The sequence below is a fragment of the Lissotriton vulgaris genome, chromosome 1_1 (assembly GCF_964263255.1).
Source record: "Lissotriton vulgaris chromosome 1_1, aLisVul1.2, whole genome shotgun sequence".
Lineage (NCBI taxonomy): Eukaryota > Metazoa > Chordata > Amphibia > Caudata > Salamandridae > Lissotriton > Lissotriton vulgaris.
The window spans coordinates 964,503,351-964,526,311 of NC_141685.1; the positions used below are offsets into that span (position 1 = coordinate 964,503,351).

The 22,961-nt window shown below is 49.5% G+C and overlaps 1 protein-coding gene across 8 annotated transcripts in view; it reads right to left on the minus strand.

Moving 5' to 3' along the window:
• STAT6 (signal transducer and activator of transcription 6) overlaps window positions 1-22,961 on the minus strand; it is a 725,020-nt gene that overhangs the window by 22,753 nt on the left and 679,306 nt on the right. For all 8 annotated transcript variants that reach the window (XM_086959999.1, XM_086960023.1, XM_086960016.1 and 5 more), the window contains one exon: window positions 9,510-9,680. In XM_086959999.1, the coding sequence (XP_086816125.1) occupies window positions 9,510-9,680 (171 nt within the window). The remainder of the gene's footprint in view (window positions 1-9,509; window positions 9,681-22,961) is intronic.

Below are 22,961 nucleotides of genomic sequence, written 5' to 3' on the forward strand. Positions count from 1 at the left end.
GAGTGCCTGAGTGTTGGAGATGCACCAGATATTGGCCGCTTGAGGCGCCACCCTTTTCCCTGATGCTTCTAGCACTTTAGATTCTTTGTCAGGGGGAGGAGCGTCACCCGTTGTTTGCGAGTTCGCCTTCTTCCGGGCATTGGAAACAACCAGAGAGTCCAACGGCAACGGTCCCTTGATATAGGTAGGGTCCCCAGGTGTCGGTTTGTATTTCTTCTCAATTCTGGGGTTTATCACCCTTGCCCTTGTGGTCTCCTTAAAAATGTCTCCAGCATGTTTTAGGACACCCTTTAGCATTGGTAGGGTCTTGACAGTTCTCTCAGAGGTTGAGAAGGTGTCAAACAAAAAATCCTCTTCAATAGGGTCAGCATGGAGCTGGATATCATGATTTTTGGCAGCCCTTTCAATAAGTGCATTAACCCTTTCGATGCTGATGACGAGCTCAGCTCGTCATCACCCACGGGTGTCGTGTGCTGATGACGAGCTGAGCTCGTCATAGTGCCACTAAAATGGCATTTTCCAGCACTGGGGGGGAAAACGCCCAGCAGCCATGTGGTTAAACGCCGCCGTGTCTTCAGTAGGCGATGTTTTCACAGCATAGACATGACTGTTCGGGGCAGTTTGTGGATCTCCCGGGTCAGCAGCTTCTGCCCAGGGTTCAGTGTGATCTTCAGGATTAGTGTCTATAGGATAACTGTACTCCTCATTGTCACCATCCCCTGCCTCCACATCTGAGTATGTGGGCGAGATAGGAGCAATGTCTTGCCCATGTGGTGATATAGGTTCAACGAGAAGAGGTGACGTAGCAGAATCCCTCTTCTTTTTTTTTTTTTTTTTTTTAAATTTTTGAAGACCTTTATTGTGCATTATGCAGAAAAACAAATACAGGCCTACAACCGTCCGGCCGGCCACAATACTTATGAGCACAGGTGTCAGCATTATAATCCTCCGGCGGCATCAAGTGATATGACAACAATTAATAACAATTACGCTGGAAAGGACATGCCGCCAGGGAAAAGGATCAGTAAAGGTCAAATTTTAAAGTTTTTAGTGAAATAAAAATCAATGAAGGATAGGTATAAAGGAGATCCGAGTCCGTATGTTAAGTCCGCATGAGTAGGCAACAGGAGAAATAACATAAATTACGGGAATCTTTCGTCAAAGCGGCAATATAGTAGAAAAACAAAACACCCATCAGGAGCCAAGCTCGTGCCACTCCCAGCGCCACCCACTCCCAACCATCCTCTATCACAGACCCAGAAAGGAAAACAGTATGAGAAAGCGCAGAAAAGGAAGAAAAAGGCCCATAGAAACTAAATACGGAAAGAAAATCTACCCCCCCACCCTGCACCAACGCGGAGGCTACGGCCTACCCCCCCCGACAATGTGCCTGTCGCCCCATAAAGAACCCGAAATATAGGGAAAGTAAAAGAAGGGAAAAGGAAGAAGAGAGAAAAATAATAAAAATGTTACCATGAAATAGAGAGAGTGAGAAAAGGACATCCTAATCTACGACCCTCAAAAACTACAAGTGAAGCGGGAGGAGGAGCCAGTCAAACCATTCCCAGTACCCCAGTCAGAAACACAATCCCCACATAATATGCGATTTTTGAGAGCCAGATATGAACACAAAAGCAGTTAGGGAAAGACATTATAACTTGTGCGACTTAAACAAGGAAGCACCACTTCCAATCCCGGTCCCACCAGCCCAGCATCCGACAATACAAGGAGAGTCTAGCCCTGACCCGACCTCGGACAGACCCAAAAATGAAGCACGTGAAGAAGGCCCGCCCCCACCAAGACAAAGAACCAGCATGGCCGCACATCGAATGAAAGGAAACCTTTAACACAAAATGGCCATTGAACGCCACCAGTAAGTCCTTTCTCCGGCACAATTGAGTTCCATGGGCCATCTGGGAAACATGGGGTTTCCGGGGCGCAGGGTAAAGGCAGCAATGGGAAATCCACCGTGGGGGCCAGCTGCTGTAAGACACGGGCATGAGGCAGTAACACTGTTGCAGGCTGCAGATCGACAAGTCCCGGAGACAAGGGAAACAAAGTAGCACAGGCAAAAACACTTCCCGGCCCGTGGCAGGCATCCGTAGAGGCAGAGACAATCACAACTTCACTGTCAGAGATGGAAGGCACTGCATCCCCCGTCGGTTCGGCCGAAGAGAAAGCCAGATTGAGTTGGTCCTCCACAGCACGATCTCCGCGCACATCAGCCGCCATTTTATCAATGCAATCCCCCAGCGCTTCAAAGCTCGCACGCATCTCCGTTCTAAAATCAGACAGGGCAATCAGGATAGTCTTGTAGGAGAGCGGCGGTTGGAGCCTTCCGTGTTCGTGATCTCGAAAAGGAGCGAGCAGACTGGCCCCCAGTGCTCGTCGGGGGACGCAGTCCGCAGACAGGGATGTGCGCACCCCCCAAGCCTCTGAGGCGGTAGACCCCATTCCGATGTGCGAGACACAAAGTAAGCTGTAATTCAAATGTTACACGAACAGTCAGCAGCACAGGGCTCCAAGCCCGAGAAATAGTGAAGGTCGGGCCGTAGAGGATGGGAACTGCAGCGCCACAAGTAGCCGAGCCGAGACAGGGTAGTAAACTTCCAACGCTCCACAATCATGGCCGTGCACTCCTTATCTCTCGCCACCCGCCGCAGACAAAGCCGCGTTGCTGGCGAGGCGCCTTGTGGGGCAATCAGTCCATAGGGCTCCGATCGCAGCGTTCCAACGCGGGCAGCCCAGCCAGGAGCTCAACTCGGGGGGAGAATCCACCCTTCCAAAGTCGGTGGATCGCGGTTGAAACGGCCGCCCCTCAGCCTCCCAGACTCGGGGACGGTCAGCGGCGTGGTTCTGGGGCCAGGGCTCAAATCCGTGTATCGCGTATCTCCGGCTGCCGGGTGAGCTGAGGGGTCCGGGAAAGATGAGTCAAGTCACCACAGCGTAGCGCACCTTCCGCTGTCGAAATAATCAGGATAGGAGTCAGGATAGTGGTGCGGAGGAAAGGTAGTAGACGGAGCCGGGAGCCTACACGTCTTCACCAGTCGCCATCTTGGCTCCTCCCCTCCCCTCTTCTTTTTTAATGGAATTTTATATGACTCCATAGGCTATTCAGGGGCGATCTTTCGCTTGTAAATAGAAAGTCTACCCGTCTCGGCGTCGATGAATTGCCTCCATTGATCTACAAGCGGAGGCTGTCGATGCTTAGTGACCACCTCCGCAGTTGTAGGCTTCGGCCCCGTGGACACCTTCTTGCTGTCTTCGACGGCCGTCCTAGGGGCAAAGGCCTTGGGTACTACTTTCGGCGGCAGCGTGAACTGGATGGGTGCCGACGATTTTGGAGGTTTACTGACCGGCTTTGGTGGTGGAGTAGCCTTCGGTCCGACAGTAGTAGCCTTCTTTTTAATGCGTTTCAGCGAGTCGACACCTGCTTCGAAAAGGAGGCGGACGGCTGTGTTGACTCGACGGGGTCCTTCGAGCCACCGCCAGGTGTGGACTCGAGGTCTGTACCGCCTTTAGCCTTGTCTGGTCGACGCTTAGGATCGAGAACCTTCTGAGCTCCGAGTCCCTTGTCTGTGTCGACGGCTTTCGGCGCCGACTTCCTTGGGTCGACGTCCTTGACCAGTTTCTCCGGTGCCCCGGTCTTCGGCTCAACACCCTTTAGCGACCTCACCAGGTCGATAACACTCTTCTGCTTTGTTGGAGCCGACAGTTCAGAGGTCTTCGAGTCGACCAAAGCAATACGCACTTTTGGTTTCGATTTTGCGTCCAGTGCTTTCGGTTGCGTAGACACCGATGCTTTCGGTTTCGATCGGTCAACCGATGGTTCGTTAGAAATGTCCATAGCCGGGCCATGAGGCGAGGCTGTAGAACCAAGTGTACGATCTCGGGTAAGGCCATGTGGCGATCCTTCGACCTGAGCCTTATCGAGTGTATTGGTCGCCGCCCCCGTAACAACGGTTGGGCCTAGCTCCTCGCTTGAGCTATGGATCGTCGATTAGGCCTCTGGCGTCGACCGGGCCTTCAGTGCCGAAAAGCCACTCGGCTCCTCTGGATGTCTGGCTCGGGAACAAAGTGGAACAAGTACTCGGCACCGATCGCAAAGACAATACCGACGATGACTAAAGGCCTTTTGGCCAAAAGGAAAGTTTTTTATAGATTCCGAACTTGAGTTAATAAATATGCATCCAAACCCAATGGCGGAAAAAAACAATCTGTGGATGGAGTGGATGTCCATGCGCACTGTAGTCCAGGGGAGGAGCCCCTATCTTGTGATACTTCGAAGACTCTTCCAGGACAACAATGTGCAATCATCCGGACCCAACACTAGGCGGCGATCTATGCACATATATGAATTCAGCAGCCCACATGCCTCGAACCTAAGAAATTCAGTAGGGAGGAGCTCCTATGACTAAAGTCTGGCCCCCACATCTGCAGGCATCAACTGGATGTATCATTATGGAAGGGTCTGGTGAGTTGCCGAGGATGTCAGAAAACCTTCCCCTGGACGCGAATTGCCGCTCTTACAGCGAGGAAAAATGTTTTAATGGGGGGGTTAATAAATGCTAGATCCCTGCCCAAACATGCACTCCATAATTATGATTTACTAATGGCAGAAAACTTAGACTGTCTTTTTGTCACGGAAACGTGGCTTAAATCATGGTGCACCCCAAGCCCTACCACCGGGATATTGTATACAAAGAGCGGACAGAGGGGAAACCGGGGGGGAGGAGTGGCCATTATTTATAGGGGTTCACTCAACTGCACTGTGGTTGAACTACCAGATCTTAAGGAGACCGAAGGTATGGGCTTTCTCATCAAGATCAATGACACTTTCACGTTTGCGGGTGCCTTGATCTATTGGCCCCCGGGCCCGTGTAAGGGCTTCCTGGAGAGCATTGGGGAGGCTTTGAGCACCCTGGCACTCCGGTTCTCTAGTTTCATGATACTCTGGGACGTTAACATCCATCTGGAGTCCCCCACAGATGCATCACCAATCTCTTTTAGGGACACCTTGGACGTCCCAGGGCTAGATATTCGTACCACATAGCCCACTCATGAGGCAGGCCCCACTATTGACTGCATTTCTACCAATTTAACTGCACTTAAGGCCAAACATCCTATGGCCCAAACATGGACAGATCATGCGCTGGTACCCTTCACTCTATCACTAGAAGGGTCTAGGAAAGGCAAGCTGTATGGAAAAAACACTCAGGTTAGGCAGGAGGAATGGAAAGCCGTTATGGGACACCCGGAACTGGATGAGTTGGCCAGGGATTGTAGGCCTCAGCTGATAGGACGTCCGGACGCCGATAACAACACTTTTAGGGAATGGATGTCCGAACTTAAAGACAAAGCAGGCCCGGCAAGATGTAGAAATAGGACTGGCCAAAAGAGACAATCAGCTCCGTGGTTTGACCGGCTGCTTAAAGCAAAACAAGGGGAGGTACGGAAAGCTGAGCGTAGATGGCGGAAAAGCTACTGTGATGAGTAGCGCGGGAAATATAAAACAGCTAGGAGCGCATATCATGCATTGATCAAACAAGCTAAAATGAAGTTTTATACAGCAGCGATAGAGACTTCCAGTAACAAACAAAAAGCTATTTTTAAGATTGTAAATTGCTTTAATAAGCCCAAAATATCAGTGCAAGAAATCCCGCCCTCAGAGAGTCGCTGTAATACCATTGCAGATTTCTTTGAGGAGAAAGTACAGGAACTTACGAAGGATTTCGCAGTCCCTGTCCTAGAGTCAGGAGATGGTAGCCGTGAGGGGAACCATGCAGCGGACCAGCTGGCGACCAGTTTGGAGGAGACTCATCGGGCAATACTGGCGGCCAATTCTGGTTCACCATTTGACCCATGCCCCCTATGCTCCTACACTTGATTGTGGAGGTAGCTAACCCAGTGATCAATGAAATTGTAAACATTTCATTGGCCACAGCCAACATACCTCCAGAATGGAAACTAGAGGCGGTTAAACCGCTGCAGAAAAAACAACTGCCCGACCCCACCACATTATCCAACCTCCGACCAATCTCATTACTATCTGTACTGTGTAAGATCACAGAGTCTTTTGCTAACAAACAGATTACCAAGTTTCTGGAGGATAGCGAGGCGTGGCACCCCAATCAATCAGCTTTTAGAGCACAGCACTTTACCGAGTCAGCTCTCCTGTTCACCACCGATACCATCAGCATGGCTCTGGACCAGGGTAGGAAGGCCGCCCTGATCTTATTGGATCTGTCGGCGGCCTTCGATACGGCCTCGCATGCCATCCTGATTGACCGGCTAATAACATCTGGCATTACTGGCACAGTCCTGGAATGGATTAAGAACTTCTTGAGTGGCAGGAGACAAGTGGTCACTCTGGGTGAATTTTGCTCAAAGGAGAAACTCCTAACGACGGGAGTGCCGCAAGGGTCCAGTCTGAGCCCGACATTGTTTAATGTCTATACTACCCTCTGATCAGGCTGATATCATCATTTGGCATCGATGTGGTGGCATATGCCGATGATACCCAACTGATCCTGGTCCTTGATAAAGACACTCAGGACTGGGAAGAAAATCTCAAATGCTGCCTGACGGCTACATTCGATTGGATGAGGACAAACCACCTGAAATGTAATACGGGCAAGACTGAGATCATGCAAATGTGCCCACAAAATGAGTTTGTGCCCAAACTATGGTGGCCAGAGAAGGCAGAAATATCGCCTCACACCACTGACTTGGCCCGGAACTTGGGAATACATTTTGACACTGCCCTGTCTTTTAAGCAACAGGCACTGAAAGTAGCTGGGACATGTTTCGGCATCATCAAGGGACTAAGGAAGTTTTTCGATCTGCTTCCATTGGAGGCTAGAAAAACGGTCACAGTTGCCCTTGTTACATCAAGGATAGACTACTGTAATAGTCTATATGCAGGGACTAACTAAGTGGTTACCCACAAACTCCAGATGGTGCAAAACGCAGCAGCCAGATTGGTTTGAAATGGCCGAAGAGATCTTCAGCATCTGCCGCATTAAACACCTTGCACTGGTTACCTATAATCAAAAGGGTCCTTTTTAAGATATTGATCATCACCTTCAGAGCCATCCATTCCTTAGGGCCAAAGTACCCACGGAAGAAGTTTTCTAGGTATCACCCAACACGTACCCTATGTTCCTCAAATGCTAATCTGCTGTCTGTTCCAGCCTTCAGACTAAGCACGAGAGGGGGTAAATCATTACCAGTACTAGGATCAAAAGCCTGGAATACGCTTCCCCCTCACCTTCGGGCAATAGAGAGGGAAAAGGAATTCAGAAAGGAACTGAAAACCTGGATCTTTAAGCTACAGGACACCAGCGTTAGAGCACTAGTGTGATAGTTGGACTAGTTAACATAAGCAGTCTGACCGTCTCATACATCTTTGGGTCACTCATGGGCGCCTAGATGCTCCTTGGAGCGACAGTAGCGCGGTATTAAAGACGCATTACATTACATTATAGTGCCATCCATTATAGTGGCAGTAAAGACATGGCTTCAGGCCTAACTTGTTGGCCTGACTACAACAGCTTGAACCCTACTTCATAGACCTAACAAAATCATCACTTTTGACTAATAGGAAAACCAGATTTAAACATTAAATTAGTCACCTCTAGCCGCACCTTACTGCTCAAAGGTAGTACATAATATTTAAGAGTGGAAAGTGTGTGACATTAGAAATGGTATGTTCCTCAGTGAATAGGCCAAAAAGGACATTGACTCTGCTCAGGCTGTAGCTGGCATACAGGAACAGCGTAAATTACACAGCCCATCTAGCTAGGAAAGCCCTCTGTACGACTCAGATCCGGAGGGCTTTCCTAGCGAATCGATCTCTGTGCGAGTTCGACCGAACGAGTACAATGCAGCCGTATGCTGACGGACTCAGTTCGCTCAGACACTAATTGAACTCTATGGGAGCCTGTATGCCAATGCATGTTTCAGGCTCCCATAGCACAAAAGGGGTGGGAGGGGAAAAGTGTACATCCTGTGGCGGGCACACTGTGAATGCTTGGATCTGGGGTACACCCCCCCCCGTGACCGATTCGGAGGGCCCTGAGTGAAGGGAGGCCTGTTACGGCCCCCCAAAGACTGATTCCTACAGCCATTTCGTCTTGCTTAGACCAAGTCAATACGGCTGTCTGAATCATGCATGGTACTCGCTTTTTCGGAATCAGGCCCCATTGCGCGGCACAATACATCTGCGAACGAGTCGGACGGACAGGATCGGATTTTGGAAACTATTTGGTCAGCGTGGACGAGATCTTTGCATCATACTTGGTCGTACGGAACGGGGGTAACATAGACTCCGAATCAGATTTGCACGCTCAGGTACCCGTCCGGAGGCCTTCTGAACGACATCTGAAATCGAAATCTTAATGTATAACTTGTCACCTGCACCAGCTACAGACTCCATTCAAAGCCTTATGTTTATATTTAATAAAAATCCAATCTAATTCTATATTGTCTGCATAAATGGCGTCATACTGGGCATCCCTGGCATGAGACAGCAAGATGAGGCGAAAACGCTCAGTCTGCCGCAATTTTATATGGAGTAAACGATGAAAATGCCAACTTGAAATTTGGAGATCAAATGTGCTCACTAAAAATGAAAACGGATATAAGCATTTGTTTCTCTGGTTGAATTATGCATGTTTTCGGCAAACTGAAAAGAGAGTATTTGAGAGTAAAATTGGTGCCTTTTTACAAACTAGTAAACTGATGTTTCGAGACTAGCTAAGGTGTTCAGTTTCCAACATATATTTAATCTAATAGTTGAATGATAAACTTGTAATCTTATCTCTTGTTACTAGAGGTCATTGCTATGTTATTACTCATGTAGAAGGGTTTAATACTGCAACAGCTTTTTGACATATCTGCTGATTGCTCTGCTTGATGCACTCAAGTGGTCACTGCTGTTAATCCTATGTGAAGTGTTGACTAATCCAGTTTTGTTGGATGTGGTCATAACAGCAAGACCAATAACATTTGTCAGAAGTTTGGCAAGATTGTCACTGAACATAAGTAGTTCTTTCTATACAAAAGGTTGGAGACTCCTGCTTCATGGTGAGATTGCTACTCCTAGGCTTTAGTCACTCTCTCCTGCATTGTCAAAATCCGCCTAGGATCCCTTAGCCCTTGGAAGAAAACAACATCTGGAAAGTCTCTTTGTTTAAGAAGGCAACTGGAGAGGGTGAACATCCCTGTGAGGAAATGGCAATCCTAGTTATGATGCTCATCCATATACATGATACATTGGTGCCGGGTGCGCAAAGCTTTAGTTTGCAACCCCATCAATGAATGATGCCAGTACCCAGAGGTTTCTAATAATATGCAGACCGTAGGTGTAAGAGTAGGAGCAGTAACGCAACAATAAAGATATATGTACACTTTTCAGACAGCAGTAACCACACATATTATAGCTCTGCTTTAGTTGGTGGAAGAAAAGCATTCTGGATGTAAGGTTTGGGAAAGTGTATTTGACTCACCTTATGGAATCCGAGGGAGGCATGCCATTGAACACCCTCTCCAGACCCATCATGTGCGGCTGGAATTGTGGTGGATCCACCTGCATCAAATCCTGATATTGTGAGCAGACCAGGGATGCAGTATTGGGGTTCATGCTGTTCACAGGAGAGTAAGCGGGGGAAAGTGATCCGCTGCAGAATAAAACAGATGAATTTGAATGATAAGAGTTGGCACATGGGGTACGCGATTTGAAGATAATTTTTTTTAAATGTTCCTCCCTATTTGTGACCCTCTTTCCTTTGCTGTAGTTCTATTAATACCCATTAGAACTGATTTACAACCCATAAACACCAGAGGGGTTAGACGTACAAGTGCAATACTTATTAGTTCTCAGGGTTAGGAACTAATGGCCAGATGTACTATTTACTGCTTGCAAAATACTGCTCGCAATTTGCAACCAATAATTAATTGTACCCCGCCCTGTGTACCAATACACCTCCAGTGTATCCTTATAGACCCCCCCAATCTCAGAAGCCTTTACATTCCTTATACACATACCAGCTACTAACCCAATCCCATTTGCCCACTTCTCACTGCACAACAACTTGTGACACAACACTACACCAATTACAACTCCTTGTTTCCCTCTTCACAAACCAATCAATGTCAACTTCACACTAACTTTCTCTCCTAAAAGAGAGTCCTGTAAATAGACCAGAGCAGGTGAAATTTGGAAATAGAGCATGTGTATCTACAGCTACACATGCCTCGAACATTGAATTACAGGTAAGCAACTTTTCCTTCAATTAGACAAACACAGAAGCTCTGCTTGCCAGCGAGATCCTAGATCCCAGACACACTACTGACAGAAGAGCCTAAAAGCCTGTTATTTAAAAAGGACATAGCACATGAAGGATGATCATACACTATTCCATCAATATATTTTAATAATGGATTTCTCTTTAGACATAAGGCTACCAATAACCACTGTTGCATAGTGACCCCTTTTCGGTGGTCCGCCAAGTTTTTAGGGCTCGCAAGCGAAGCGTAGCGAAAAGCCCTTTTGGTAGGGTTTCAAAAATGGACCTGGAAATTCCACCCAGCTCGTGCGTGTGCATTTCAAGGTCCATTTTGATTGGGCTTTGCGTGCGTGCTGTCTTTTTAACAGAACACGCAATAGGCCATAGGCGGTCACGTAGTTCCAACTATGGCCTATTGGTTTCTGTTACGTGCACCAAAGCTCATATGTCTTCAATTATCGCGGCCAGACATGGCGCGATAATTGAAGACCTATGCTCGCAGTGGCGTGCGCACCACTCTCGAGCTTTCTTTTGGGATCCATTTCACGGCAAAGCTCTCCCTCTCAGCGCCTCTACTCTGTGTCTCCGCTTTCTCTGCCCGTCTTGTTTCTAATTACAAAGATATGTGTTGTAGTACCAGTTCATTTCTTTCTCACTTTGCAGGCTCTGTAGTTTTAGAGTTTATATAGGTTTTTTCGTTTAATGCACCGTAGTTTGTTTTTTATTACCATACTCCGGGAATTGCGGCCCACTGTTTTAAATTTTTTGTTTTGAAAGGCGATTTTTTTAGCACCTAGAAGCTGGGTATGCCAGCATTGTATGTGCTAGACATAATAAACAGACATGCGATCTCCCAGAATACATTTCTAGTCGCTGTGAAGCGCTGCTGCTAGGCGCTATGTTCCCCTTAGCTCCCTCCGGTGATGGGAGGCCGATTCCAGGATTCTGCCTCCTGCACTTAACTCGATGAGAACAGCACGTTTACTTCAGTAGATCTGGGGTCTTGAGGGCACCCAGGTGTCACTCAAAAGGGCAAAGGAAGATGCCAGTGGGAACAATCTGTCCCCAACTTTCGGGGCCACTGATTGAACTACAACCCCGGAAGTGCAAGTCTTTAATGGATCCTGCCGGGCCCTGGTCAGCAAACCACAACCACCATTCTGAAGTCCAAGACGTTATTGTGTCCTGGTAAGATTCTAGGATACAAACTGTCCTCTGATCTCCTGTGCTTAAAATGTGCCGGTGTTTGCAGGTGGTGAGCACCAGGCGCGCAACACCCATTGGGCTCACGGGGCTTCAGCCCACAGCCCCCCCCCCGTTGTGTGTGTCAGGCTGGCGACCATCTAATTGCAGCCTCACCCGAGTACTTAACAGGACTTTAAAAGACCATTTACTTGTAAATTAGGTGTTTGTTGTGTTTTCACCCCTTCTTTTAGTCACTCTGTCTGTCAATGGTACATTGCGTGCGAACGGGCACGGAAATAGACAAGATGAAAGCAGACTACTGTGATGATGTCACATAGCACACTCTATTCTGGTGACTCGATAGAATGTATGCGGGGGTTTCCTGGAATGTCAGGGGTCTTAACGACCACCGCAAACTCCGGAAAGTGCTCAGTTACCTACATAGACATCACATGGATATTTCGCTGTTGCAGGAGACCCACCTGCCGCAACTGAGCCCTATGCTGCGCAGTAGGGGACTGTTAGGTAATATCAACTCAGCGGAATTCACATCACATACTAGAGGGGTGCTGACCTGGGTTAATCCCAAAACGTCATGCACTATCACGCAGTTGCATGCGAACGCGGATGGTCGATATGTCATATCTAGTTGCCACGGCCGGGGCTTCGATTTGATTATAGTTAATGTTTATGGTCCCAATTACGACAGTTCTGAGTTTTTTGAGACGTTAGCTTCTGTTACCAAACCATATAGAAATGCACGGGTACTGTGGGGGAGCGATTTCAATTTAGTGCGGAATCCAGATTTAGACAGGTCGGCAGGCCCTCTTAGAAAACCGGCGGCGGCGGCGAGACGGTTGGACGGTGTTATGCTCAGCTTGGACCTGCGTGACGTGTGGCGGGCTCGCCACAGTGATAAGTGTGGCTACACACACTACTCAGCATTTCACAATATTCACATGCGTATAGACTACTGGCTTGCCTCCTTCTCGCTTCTAGACCAGGTGCGTCAATGCGTAGTATTGCCCCGCACTCTCTCTGATCATTCTCTGCTTCTGTTGGTGCTCGCTGACCCAAAAAAAACTTAGCCCCTGTTCACATGGTGCTTCCCCCCTACTCCCTGTTGGACCCGCTGTTTAAGGAGGAGCTCGCTGAAGCCATTGAAACCTTCTTTGCCACTAACATTGGCTCAGTTCATAACTTTCAGACAGTCTGGGAAAAATTTAAAGTATTAGAGGCATTGCAATGTCCAAACACTCGGGGTGCTTAAGGCCATATGGAAAAGGTTAGCGGATTTGGAACTACAGTTGAAGCATTTGGAGCAACGATTGGTTGCTGGGGGGGAGAGGAGCTGAAGACGGAAATTAAAACACTGATAGAGGAATATCACGACGCTGCAGACAGCGAAGTGAAGCATATGGGCAAATATGCAACGGCCAGATCTTACGGAGAAGGTGACAGACCGGGTTCCGGCTTGGCACGGTTGATGCAGGCGAGGCGGGATAAGACGCAGATTCCGCAGATCAGGTCAATGTCTGGGGCGCTTCTGACTGAGGAGACGGAAATTGCGGATCGCTTTAAACAATTTTACTCTGACTTGTATACCTCCAAATCCGATGGAGTTGAGGAGCAAATATTGGATTATCTTGAACACATTAAATTACCATTACTCCCAGACACGCACAGAGAACTTCTAATGCATCCTATTGAGAAAGAAGAGATCACAGAGGCCCTGGCGGGTATGAGATCCAACAGCGCCCCGGGAACGGATGGCCTAACGGTTACCTTCTACAAGGCTTTTATAGATCTGCTGCTTCCTCACTTGGCCACCCTCTTTGAGGACATGGTGTTACGGCCACACTACCTCAGACGATGAGGGAGGCTCTCCTGGTTGCCATTCCCAAACCAGGAAAGCCCCCCGGATGAGTGCAGCTCATACCGCCCCCTCTCGTTGCTTAACGTGGATACTAAGATATTCGCTAAAGCCTTAGCCAATCGACTCGCCCTTATGACAAACATTCTTGTTGCCCCGGAGCAGGCTGGATTTATGCCTAATAGGAGCCTTACATATAACATTCGCACTGTGTTCGGCACAATTCAACATGAGAGACAGGAAAATAAGGCGATTGCGGTTTTCCTAGACATGGAAAAAGCCTTTGATTCAGTGGAATGGGCATTCATGAGACAGGTACTGATGAGAATGGGATTGGGGATGGTCTTCTTACAGTTGATATGTCCGTCTGGGTGACATGGTCACTGACCCCTTCCCCATAACTAGAGGAACCAGGCAGGGCTGTCCTCTGTCGCCACTGTTTTACACCCTGGTGGCGGAGCCACTGGCATGTGCGCTACTGGAGTATCATGGCAATGAGGGGATTGGCTTCCCGGCGTACCGGATAGTGGTGTCGACCTATGCAGACAATACCCTTTTATATGTGCAGGACCCTGAAAACAACCTGTCCTCCATCATTAGGGAGGTTGTCCACTTTGACGAGCTGTCGGGGCTGAAGGTTAACTGGGCAAAATCGATAGTGTTCCCTCTCACTCCAGCTACTGTGGAGTTTGAAATGGACTATCCACTGCAATGGTCTATGGACTCTATTAGGTACTTAGGCATTGTGCTGCATACTGACTTAGAGATTGTGTTTTGGGAAAATTATGGGACAGCTATAGACAGGCTAGAAGACAATGTGGAGCTGTGGACCCGCCTCCCCTTATCCCTGATGGGTAGAATTTCGATTATGAAAATGGTTGTCCTGCCTAGGCTACTGTTTTTATTCACGAACATACCAATAGTGTTGCCTCGTTCCTTCTTTTTAAGACTACGTCAGTCCATGATAAAGTTGACCTGGGCTGGTAAACAAGGGAGAGTACAGTGGAATGTCCTCACTTTGCCATAGTACTTGGGTGGTCCAGGGGCGCCGGATTTCGAATTATATTACAGGGTAGCGCAGGCGGTCCATGCACACTCCTGGATACACGGGGAGGCTGACGTACCTTTCTTCCGTATGGAGAGAATCTTTGCGGAACCACTCCCACTGCCGGCTATGATATTTGAGCCATTGGACCATAGAAGTGGCATCTTAGACTCTATAAACTCTACCAGACACGCCTGGTACAATATATTGCAGCAGCAAGACGGAGTTCTATTGAATTCTCCTGCAATGCCTATTGATTGGATGCGTTGGCTAGGGCCATGTAGAGATAGGGGAGTGGTACAGCTGTTGCGCTCTCTGTTGATAGTAGAGAATGGAAATCTTTTTCAAGACGGAGTGGTTAAGACATGGGAGCAGGTGGAAGGTGCAGGGGGCGCAAATAATTTGCTGTGTAGATTCCAGTATCACAGGGTTCGCGGGCCCTTGCGAGCCATGCTAGGGGAAGATCTTGCCGAACCCCCTGAAGTCCGGGAATTGTCCTATGTGATTAAGACAAAGTCCCCAAGCAAAATGACAACTGCTATATACAAATTAGCCATTGCGCACAAGAAAATAGATACACTGCGGCTAGGCTTACTTGGCAGCGTGACTTGCAGGTTACGATCAATGACTCCCGGTGGACTTACTGTTGTACGAACACTAGAAACATTTCGCTTCATGGTCGGCACAGGCTTGTTCACTTCAAGTACCTCAATAGGATCTATTACACAGTGGAGAGACTTTGCCGGTATGGACTCCGGGCAGACGTGACATGCGAGAGATGCCAAGCTCAGACGGCGGATTTTCTGCACCTAGCCTGGCACTGCCCGGGAATATATGCCTTTTGGTTAACAATTTTCAGAGAGCTGGGGAGGGTGGTGGAGACAGATCTCAAACCTGACCCTATGGTGGCGCTACTGGGATACTCTCAGAAATTACCTAAGGCGTTGCGAAGGATGGTGGATATGGGGTTACTTGTGGCCAAGCGGAGCCTGGTGATGTGTTGGTTGATGGGTCCAGTTCCGACACTCCAGCAATGGTCCCACGACATGTTGTACTGCTGTATGCAGTCGGAACACTACAGTGAGCTTCTCCTGCCTAAGAGCAGACCAAAAAGCTTCTGGGGATTATATAATGCCTATAGGCTCCGCAGAGATGGTGAAACGGAGAGTGCGGTAGGGGGAGTAGACAATGAAGTGGAGTCTGGCGCTATCGACACCCTGAGCGGTGCGCAAGAGGCTTCTCAGTAGGCGGCTGCAGTCGCCCGTTAGAGTGTATCTGTGTTTTGTGTTTTGCCACGGGGTTGCAGGGCTGGGGGACGGTGGGGGTGTAGGGTTCCAGGGAGGCAGGGGGGCTTTGGGGTGGGGAGGTGCATAGTCTGGGACGATAACACTTGCTGGTCCCTCTTGGACAGAATGGTACATAGTCCATACACTTGTGAGTAGCCACTAGGAACACTTTGTTGCCTGAATGAGTGGGAAGGGGGGAGCATTAGGGTTTTAGATTTTGGTTGGGTATGCTTCCTCATTGCAGTCTTGCTGGGGCATATAAGTTTAAGGCAGTCTATACATTTCTACATATCACCACGGATGCCCAACACAAACTGAGAAAAAAACCTCAGAAAAGGATTAAGTAAGGACACATGGGGGCATATTCACAAGGAGCTATCACCGAATTAACGGCACTTTATCGCAGCCAAAGTCATGATAAATTTACCTCACCATTCACATGCAGGTGCTACCAGCCCACAGCACCAGTTTTCCCGCAATAGCAGCTGCAAAAAACATCGCCACAGAGAGAGGACCCCAGCAACTATCGCTAATGAGATGCAGAGTAGGCGTTCCCGTGCACAAAGTCGTGACAACACTACACCTCAACATTCACAACGACCAGACAGATAGGCGATAAGAACACAAAACATGCGATAAGGCGCGTGCAGCAGGAAATTTACACCTGCTCTGACCTGGTGTAAAGTCAGATGGCAGCCTGCGCCACAGTAGGAAGCCCAGCCCAGGGCATCGTCGGAAGGGCAATATATGCCATGGAGCAACTGAACATGCAGCCCAGACACCCAAGAGGGCCACAACACACACCCGGCACCCCCCCACCAGACCACCACAAAGGCAGCACAAACAAAGACAGATGTCCCCCCCAAAAAACGCACCTGCTTCACAGGCACATCTGACAATGTCCCTGTCCACTACAGGCTGAAAGGGACAACCATCCTACGCATCCTGGCCGTCCTCGCCCAACAGGCCAACGGCACCAACACAGCGGACAACCAACATCCCACCACACACCAAGCTGCTGGCTGTGCTGCACCTGTTGGCCCCTGGCACACCCCAACCAAGACCCGCCAGAGTCTGCGGAGTCTCACAGTCAGCCACATCCAAGTCCCCCACACCTGTCCTGGACATCACATCACGCTGGCACCCCAGGTCCTGTACGGCCAAAACAATGCACAGGAACCGCTGGAGACCAAGCAAGGACCATACGCCATAGCCGGATGCACGCACGTGTTGGGGGGAAACCACTGTACACGTCCCACCTGTGCCCCCAGGTGACATAGCACACAATCAGCGCAACAGGAAGCACACGTCACACATCAATGTGCAGGCAACATCAGAATCCGTGGGACCTACACCAATGTCGCCTCCAAATACACAGCCAGTGTGCATGATCCTCCTTAACCCTTCGACAGTCCATCAGCAACCAGCCTTCCCAGGATAGGACCAAGGGAAATGCACAGCCAATTGGCAAGTTCTTAATTAACACCCCACTCACCTCAACTCCACAACCATGTAATCCACAACTCTGGCAATGCACACGTCACAAGTTCACAACCAACATGCACAAAAACATTACCACCCACCAGACAGATTAGAACACCTTACAATGGTAACCTGAGCAAGCCGTGAACATGACCAATCAACGGCATGGCACCTCAGCCACACAATAGACGAATGTGGGGTGAGGAGGCAACCAGGCATGTGTGAAGGATGCAGTAGAACCATGTTAGGGAAAGTACACAATGCCAAGAGTGGTGACGAAGTGCTGGACAGACCTCAGTATCCAGAACATACCCATATCCACGGCGACATACACCTCTGGTGTATGGAGTGTAGTGGACTGTGGACGCAACCACGTCACCCCAGCTAGTGGGGGACCTTGCGGACATGTTACCTATTACGCCCCCCGTAAGCGTGAGCAGTGTGGGATGGCCCGGCGTACGCCAGGCCATCGTAGGGGTGTGAATAAAAAACACGTAGCCCTTGGCATGGTCCTCTTCCAGAAAGCCCAAACATCTCAGCCAGGGCGGCGCCTCCCACCCTGCCACGAGGCAGACGCCGTCCTCGTTAGCGGAGTTGCCTGAGATTCTGTGCGCCTGCCATACCCCGGCCCACTGGACCACAAACCCGTCAGTCCTGACCCTACGCAGCCAGGCCACACTGATCAGCATCTGAAGCCAGCGTTTGTCAACGAGGGCCCACCACATGACTGTGTAAGCACCAAGCCTGAGGCCCACGATCCGGCCAGCCTTTCAGACCACCGCTGTCTCCCCGAAGCTGGCCCACATTACTTCTTCCTCGTTGACATATTCTACCGGTGTCCTCTGCGGCCCAGTGGGTCCCATATGGGAAACTGTGTCCTGGCTCCTGAATGGCAGGGACCCCAAATCTGGGAAAGCGGCCACAGCACCAGACTCCCTTTGATCCATGAGGCATAGTTTCATATGCACATCTTGTGACACATGCCGCCACAAACCCTGTTCAACGCCAGCTGGCGACACATGGATGAGGGACCAGGACTACCCTGCGGACCAGTAGGTCTCACATCCAGCACCTAGTCGCGATTCACGAATGGCAGGGTCCACACCAGTGGTCGCACGGAGAGGAGTAAGAGGAAAATGTGGCTCAGTTCGGACGAAAGCCGGGTCACAGTCACAGAGATGACAAAATACGTGGTGCCACTGAAACTGAACTATGCAGGCTGGTGGGGCCACCAACCTATGCCGGCGACACTCGGCCAATGCCCTGTGCTGATTGCTGCCTCCAGCCTACACTGCTCTCGGCCTAGGCTGCGTTCGAGTAGGTCACAGAATCGGAACTGAACATAAGAGTATGCAAAGGCTAATTACATATCATTGCACGCAAGGAGAGGCGTAAGAGGTTGACGCCTTGCATCTTGGCGGAGATAAAAGGATCATCGTTACGGAGGTGTTCGTATACTACCGACAACTGCCCTGGTGTCACTTGCGCTGTGATTTGCGAGCCAACGACACGTGGCTGTGGCCCACTGCTGGACCGCTGCCTCCGGCCTACACTGTGGTCCAGTAGGTCACAGAGTCATGATTCAGCAATGGCGGAGTTCATATCAGTGTACCGGCATCATCGCAGACTGCACACCCACACAGCCCAGGTGCCACTAACTCCGTGCCCCGACATTCATGGACACTCTCTGGTCGAACTGTGGTGGCGCCTGAGCCTATAGACTAGGGGGCAGTTTTCATCCTCATGTATTTGATACCGAATTGGTGATGGCAACTGGGCTCTCGCATTCCACTCCTTCATTTGCTGCTTCCGGATAAAATCAAACCTTTCGGCGTCTTGCCCTGGAGGACACCTTCCACTGTCCCCCGAAACATACACCTTGGACAGTGATGGTGACCCACTCAGGTCGCATGGCCCATCTGACTGCACCACAAGTCACCGTCCCATGGCTGCTTGCCTGTGCTGGCCGCAGTGCATCCAGGGCCACTAACTCTGTGCTGGTCCTGTCCGGGACCCCTTCTCCAGAGACATTGGCTCTCCCCTGAGGCATAGGCCTTGGGCTCATCAACACCATGACTCTGTGGCCTTGCGCTGTATGCATCCTCCGGGCACAAAGCGTCCCACCAGGGCTCACACATCAAAGCGAGTCCAGACGGACGACACATCATGCCACCACCGCAAGGACCACCTCCAAACGCCATCTGCCAGAATTGAAGCGGTGGTCCTGACATAATTAGAAGTTGCTCAGGCCTGTTGTGGATGCCATCATCGACCTGATATCCTGCTCAGCACTCCAGGTGCCAGTGATTCAGTGATCTACATGGATGGCCTCTAGTGTAGTTGCTGTAAAAACATCCTGCCCACATTGTTCAGCCTCCATGTTACTCCAGTCCTAGCAGCTTTTAAACGTATTCCCTGCAGGCCCATATGTACCCCGATGATCCAATGTGTATGAGTGCTTGATTATAGTGAGGTAGCATGAAAGTGAGTGTCTGTTGAATGAATGTCTGTGGAAGTGTGTGGGACATGAACCTTGGATTGTTCTCTGTGAAGATCAATTTTTGACTTGTTTTATATCTAATGTTTTATCTACTTTTTCACATTTGCCCTGAATTTTGCACATGGACTCATGTCTGAGCCACTGCTTTATGAATAAACATATCCTATTTTCATAACAAAGATGCACTGAATTTGTGTGAAGTACTGTTGTCTCTGATATGTAGCTCGTTGTCACCACCCCCATTATCTTTAGGATCCGCCCCTTGGGACCTAGCTATCCACCCTGGCAGGGTATTTCTGTTCTATGCAGCCAGTGATTCAGTGCACCACATGCCATTGTCCATTGCTGATTGTGTTTTGTGCTGTGGAAAAGTTGCACAGGCATGTCACCTCAAAGACATTGGTGGGGAAGATGATGCAGGTCTAACACACACCACTGCATCTGCATCAGGAGTATATCGAAAGGACACAATCCAAGACTTTTTCTTCACATGAGCACGCTCATCTCTAGTGTCCAAAGCCCAGTGCACTACAACTCACGGATACTTCTGTTTGCATGTTGGCTGTCCTCTGGACTTTCTCCGGCTCACTCCATGTTGCTCAGCAGCTGACTCTGTATTGCATGTGTTTTCTGTTTAAGTTGCACTTGTGTCCAATGTTCAAGTCATTGCCAACACCAGTCATTCCGTGCGGAATGGCTTACACTTGCCCCACACACATCTAGCACAGGCATCACTGTACATGTGGTCCTGCCAATAAAGGGGCCCAGCGCATGTGCCTGTAGCCAGTTTAAAATGATATCTGTGTGTGTCCTTGTGGTCTTGTAGCATGCATATGGGCCCTGGGCCCTGGGCCCTACGACATTACATTGTGCTGTGTACATCGAATGCAGACATATCACCGCAGGCAGTGGGTTGGAGCTTCGACATGTAGCTTTGTCATCACCCACTCAATTCGTTAGGGGAGTGGCCAGGGCTGTTGCACGCACAGCCAACATGGGTGTGCGACTGCTATTTGCGCGCCCCTGGACGTGATTCTGTGCTGTGAATGTGCATCTGCATGTGTCTCTATGGCACTGTGGGTCTCCTTAGTGGGGTGTGGGTGGGCCCTGAAGGGTGATAGACCCCTACGTATGTGTCCTGGTTCGCATTCCATTGGTTCGGCCCCCACCCACACCTGTTGGGCCACCTCCCTTTGGCGTGCTGACACATGGCATTGGGGTGCCATGTGTGGGTGGGTGAAGTGTTGTGAGCCAGCTGTGTTTGCGAGTGCTTCCTGCTGTGTGGTCTGTTGCAGGCCCGGTGTTCACCCCTGAGTAGCTTGGCTGGCCGGGTCCTGGTGGGGGGTTGCTGAGATATCAATGGGCTTTTGTAGGGCATTGGTGTTGACGGTGTGGTGGTCCTTTCTGGCAATACTGATGTGTTGTGTTCTGTGCTCTGCTGGAGGTGTGTGCCCCTCTGCGATGTGAAGGGGAGGTGCATGTGGCATTTGTGTTGACATATGTGTTGGCGCAATGTGCTGGTTTGCATGCAGACTGTATGGCAATGTAAATTGTGACTGTTTGGGGGCGCAGGATTCTTCTGCGGGACATTGTACATTTTGATTACATGACGGATGTGAGGAAGTACGCGCACATTTTCATTTCACTGTTTCCGGCACTCAGATGTAGTGGGCATGTTTCGGAGCCAGATGTGTCCTCTGTTCTGCAGTGTCGACTATGCGCATTGTTCCACGTTGTCGTCAATGTGGCTGTGCTGTTCGTGCTATGTGTGTGCGCTGCAGTGTGCCAAGGGGCTCTGGGACATGATCCTGGGTGTTTGTAGGTGTGCAGTGTGCTATGCCTCGTTGTGCATGTATGTCATTGTGCCCATCTCCCCCGTCCCCCCAGTCCCTGTTAATGGCACTGCCTGTTGATGTTGTGTCAGGTCCTCTCGAGCTGTGCCCGTACTCCTTACTCCGTCTCCACACTGATGACTGTGGTCTGGGTTTCCTCCAACTCCTCCGGGGACCCTGGACTGCCACCTCCTATCTACATTGCTGCCTTCCTGTTGGCAGCGGTTTGAAGTCTGGTTTAGGTAGTCACATCATGCTGGCGCCTATTGGCCTCCTGGATTGGCATCCTCGACATTCCGACAAGCAATCCAGGTGGTGTGCTAGTGGGTCAGTTGCTGGTAAGTGTTCTGTCACCTCTGTGATGCTGGTCTTGTTTTCCTGCGGTATGCACCTCGTCTTCCTCTCCCTCTTCTCCTTGGCCTGCCCCAACCCCGTTGTTCCTTGCTGGTAGTCTGTGGGGGTTGTGGGGTTGGAGTTGGCCTCTGCACTTGGTCAGGGTGCATCCATGTTGCTACGTGCTTTGGCTTGTTTCTGCTTTATTTTTTCTGTTGTTTTTATGCTGCATTGTCCCGCCAGACACGTGGGAATTACAGGCATGTGGCTGATTTTTGCAACTTTTTGTACCGCGTTTGGCCTCATCGCATGATTTTTAGCATTCGCGTATCGCATTTTAGCGGCGTGGCGTTGATTTTCATGCGGACATTTGCAGCGGTATCTGGTGTCTATCGCATGCTACCGCCTTGTTGTGAATTCCACATTGACACAGGGTTATTTTCCGGCAATAGGCTGCAATGTTGAAAGTTGCGTTACGCTACTCTTGCGGTAGCTATCACACGCTCTTGTGAATATACCCAATGGTCCTTAAATAGATGACTTCAGAAAAGCCCAAAATGTTGTCTCACAATATATATAATTTCAGACTCAAATAATAAAATTACTGAAATAGAAATACATATAAAGCAATAAGCTAATTTGTTTTTTCTTTTTATTCTTAGGCAGAAAGAAAGACATAATGCTAAGGATGGGACGAGGAAGAAGATGAGAAGGTAATGCAATTTTTCTCGCAAATGGGCCGTTAATGTTAGGCGCAGCGGCAGTCACTGATTTGCCACTGGTTGGGAGAGGTCTAGCTTTTAACCCGGACTGTCGTCACTATTGGAGAAGGATGAGCCAGCTCTTGTGGTGGTGTAAGTGGGGGCATGTTCTGTAAGCCCTGAGTGTCTGTAAGATTTAGGAAGAGGAAAGTTCTTTGAAAAAGGGTAAGGATAGGCAGAGGTAAAGAGGGCAGGTATGTGTTTTTGACGGGTTCATAACAATGGAAGAAGGTAGGGCTAAGGCTGAGGGGGTATTTATCAATTATGATAATATAGTGTGGTGGGGATTTAGTAGTTGTGAGGCAATATGCCAGGACTGAATTTCTTAGGTATTATGACCTGCTCTCTATAAAGTAGCTTTTTACCCCCGACATT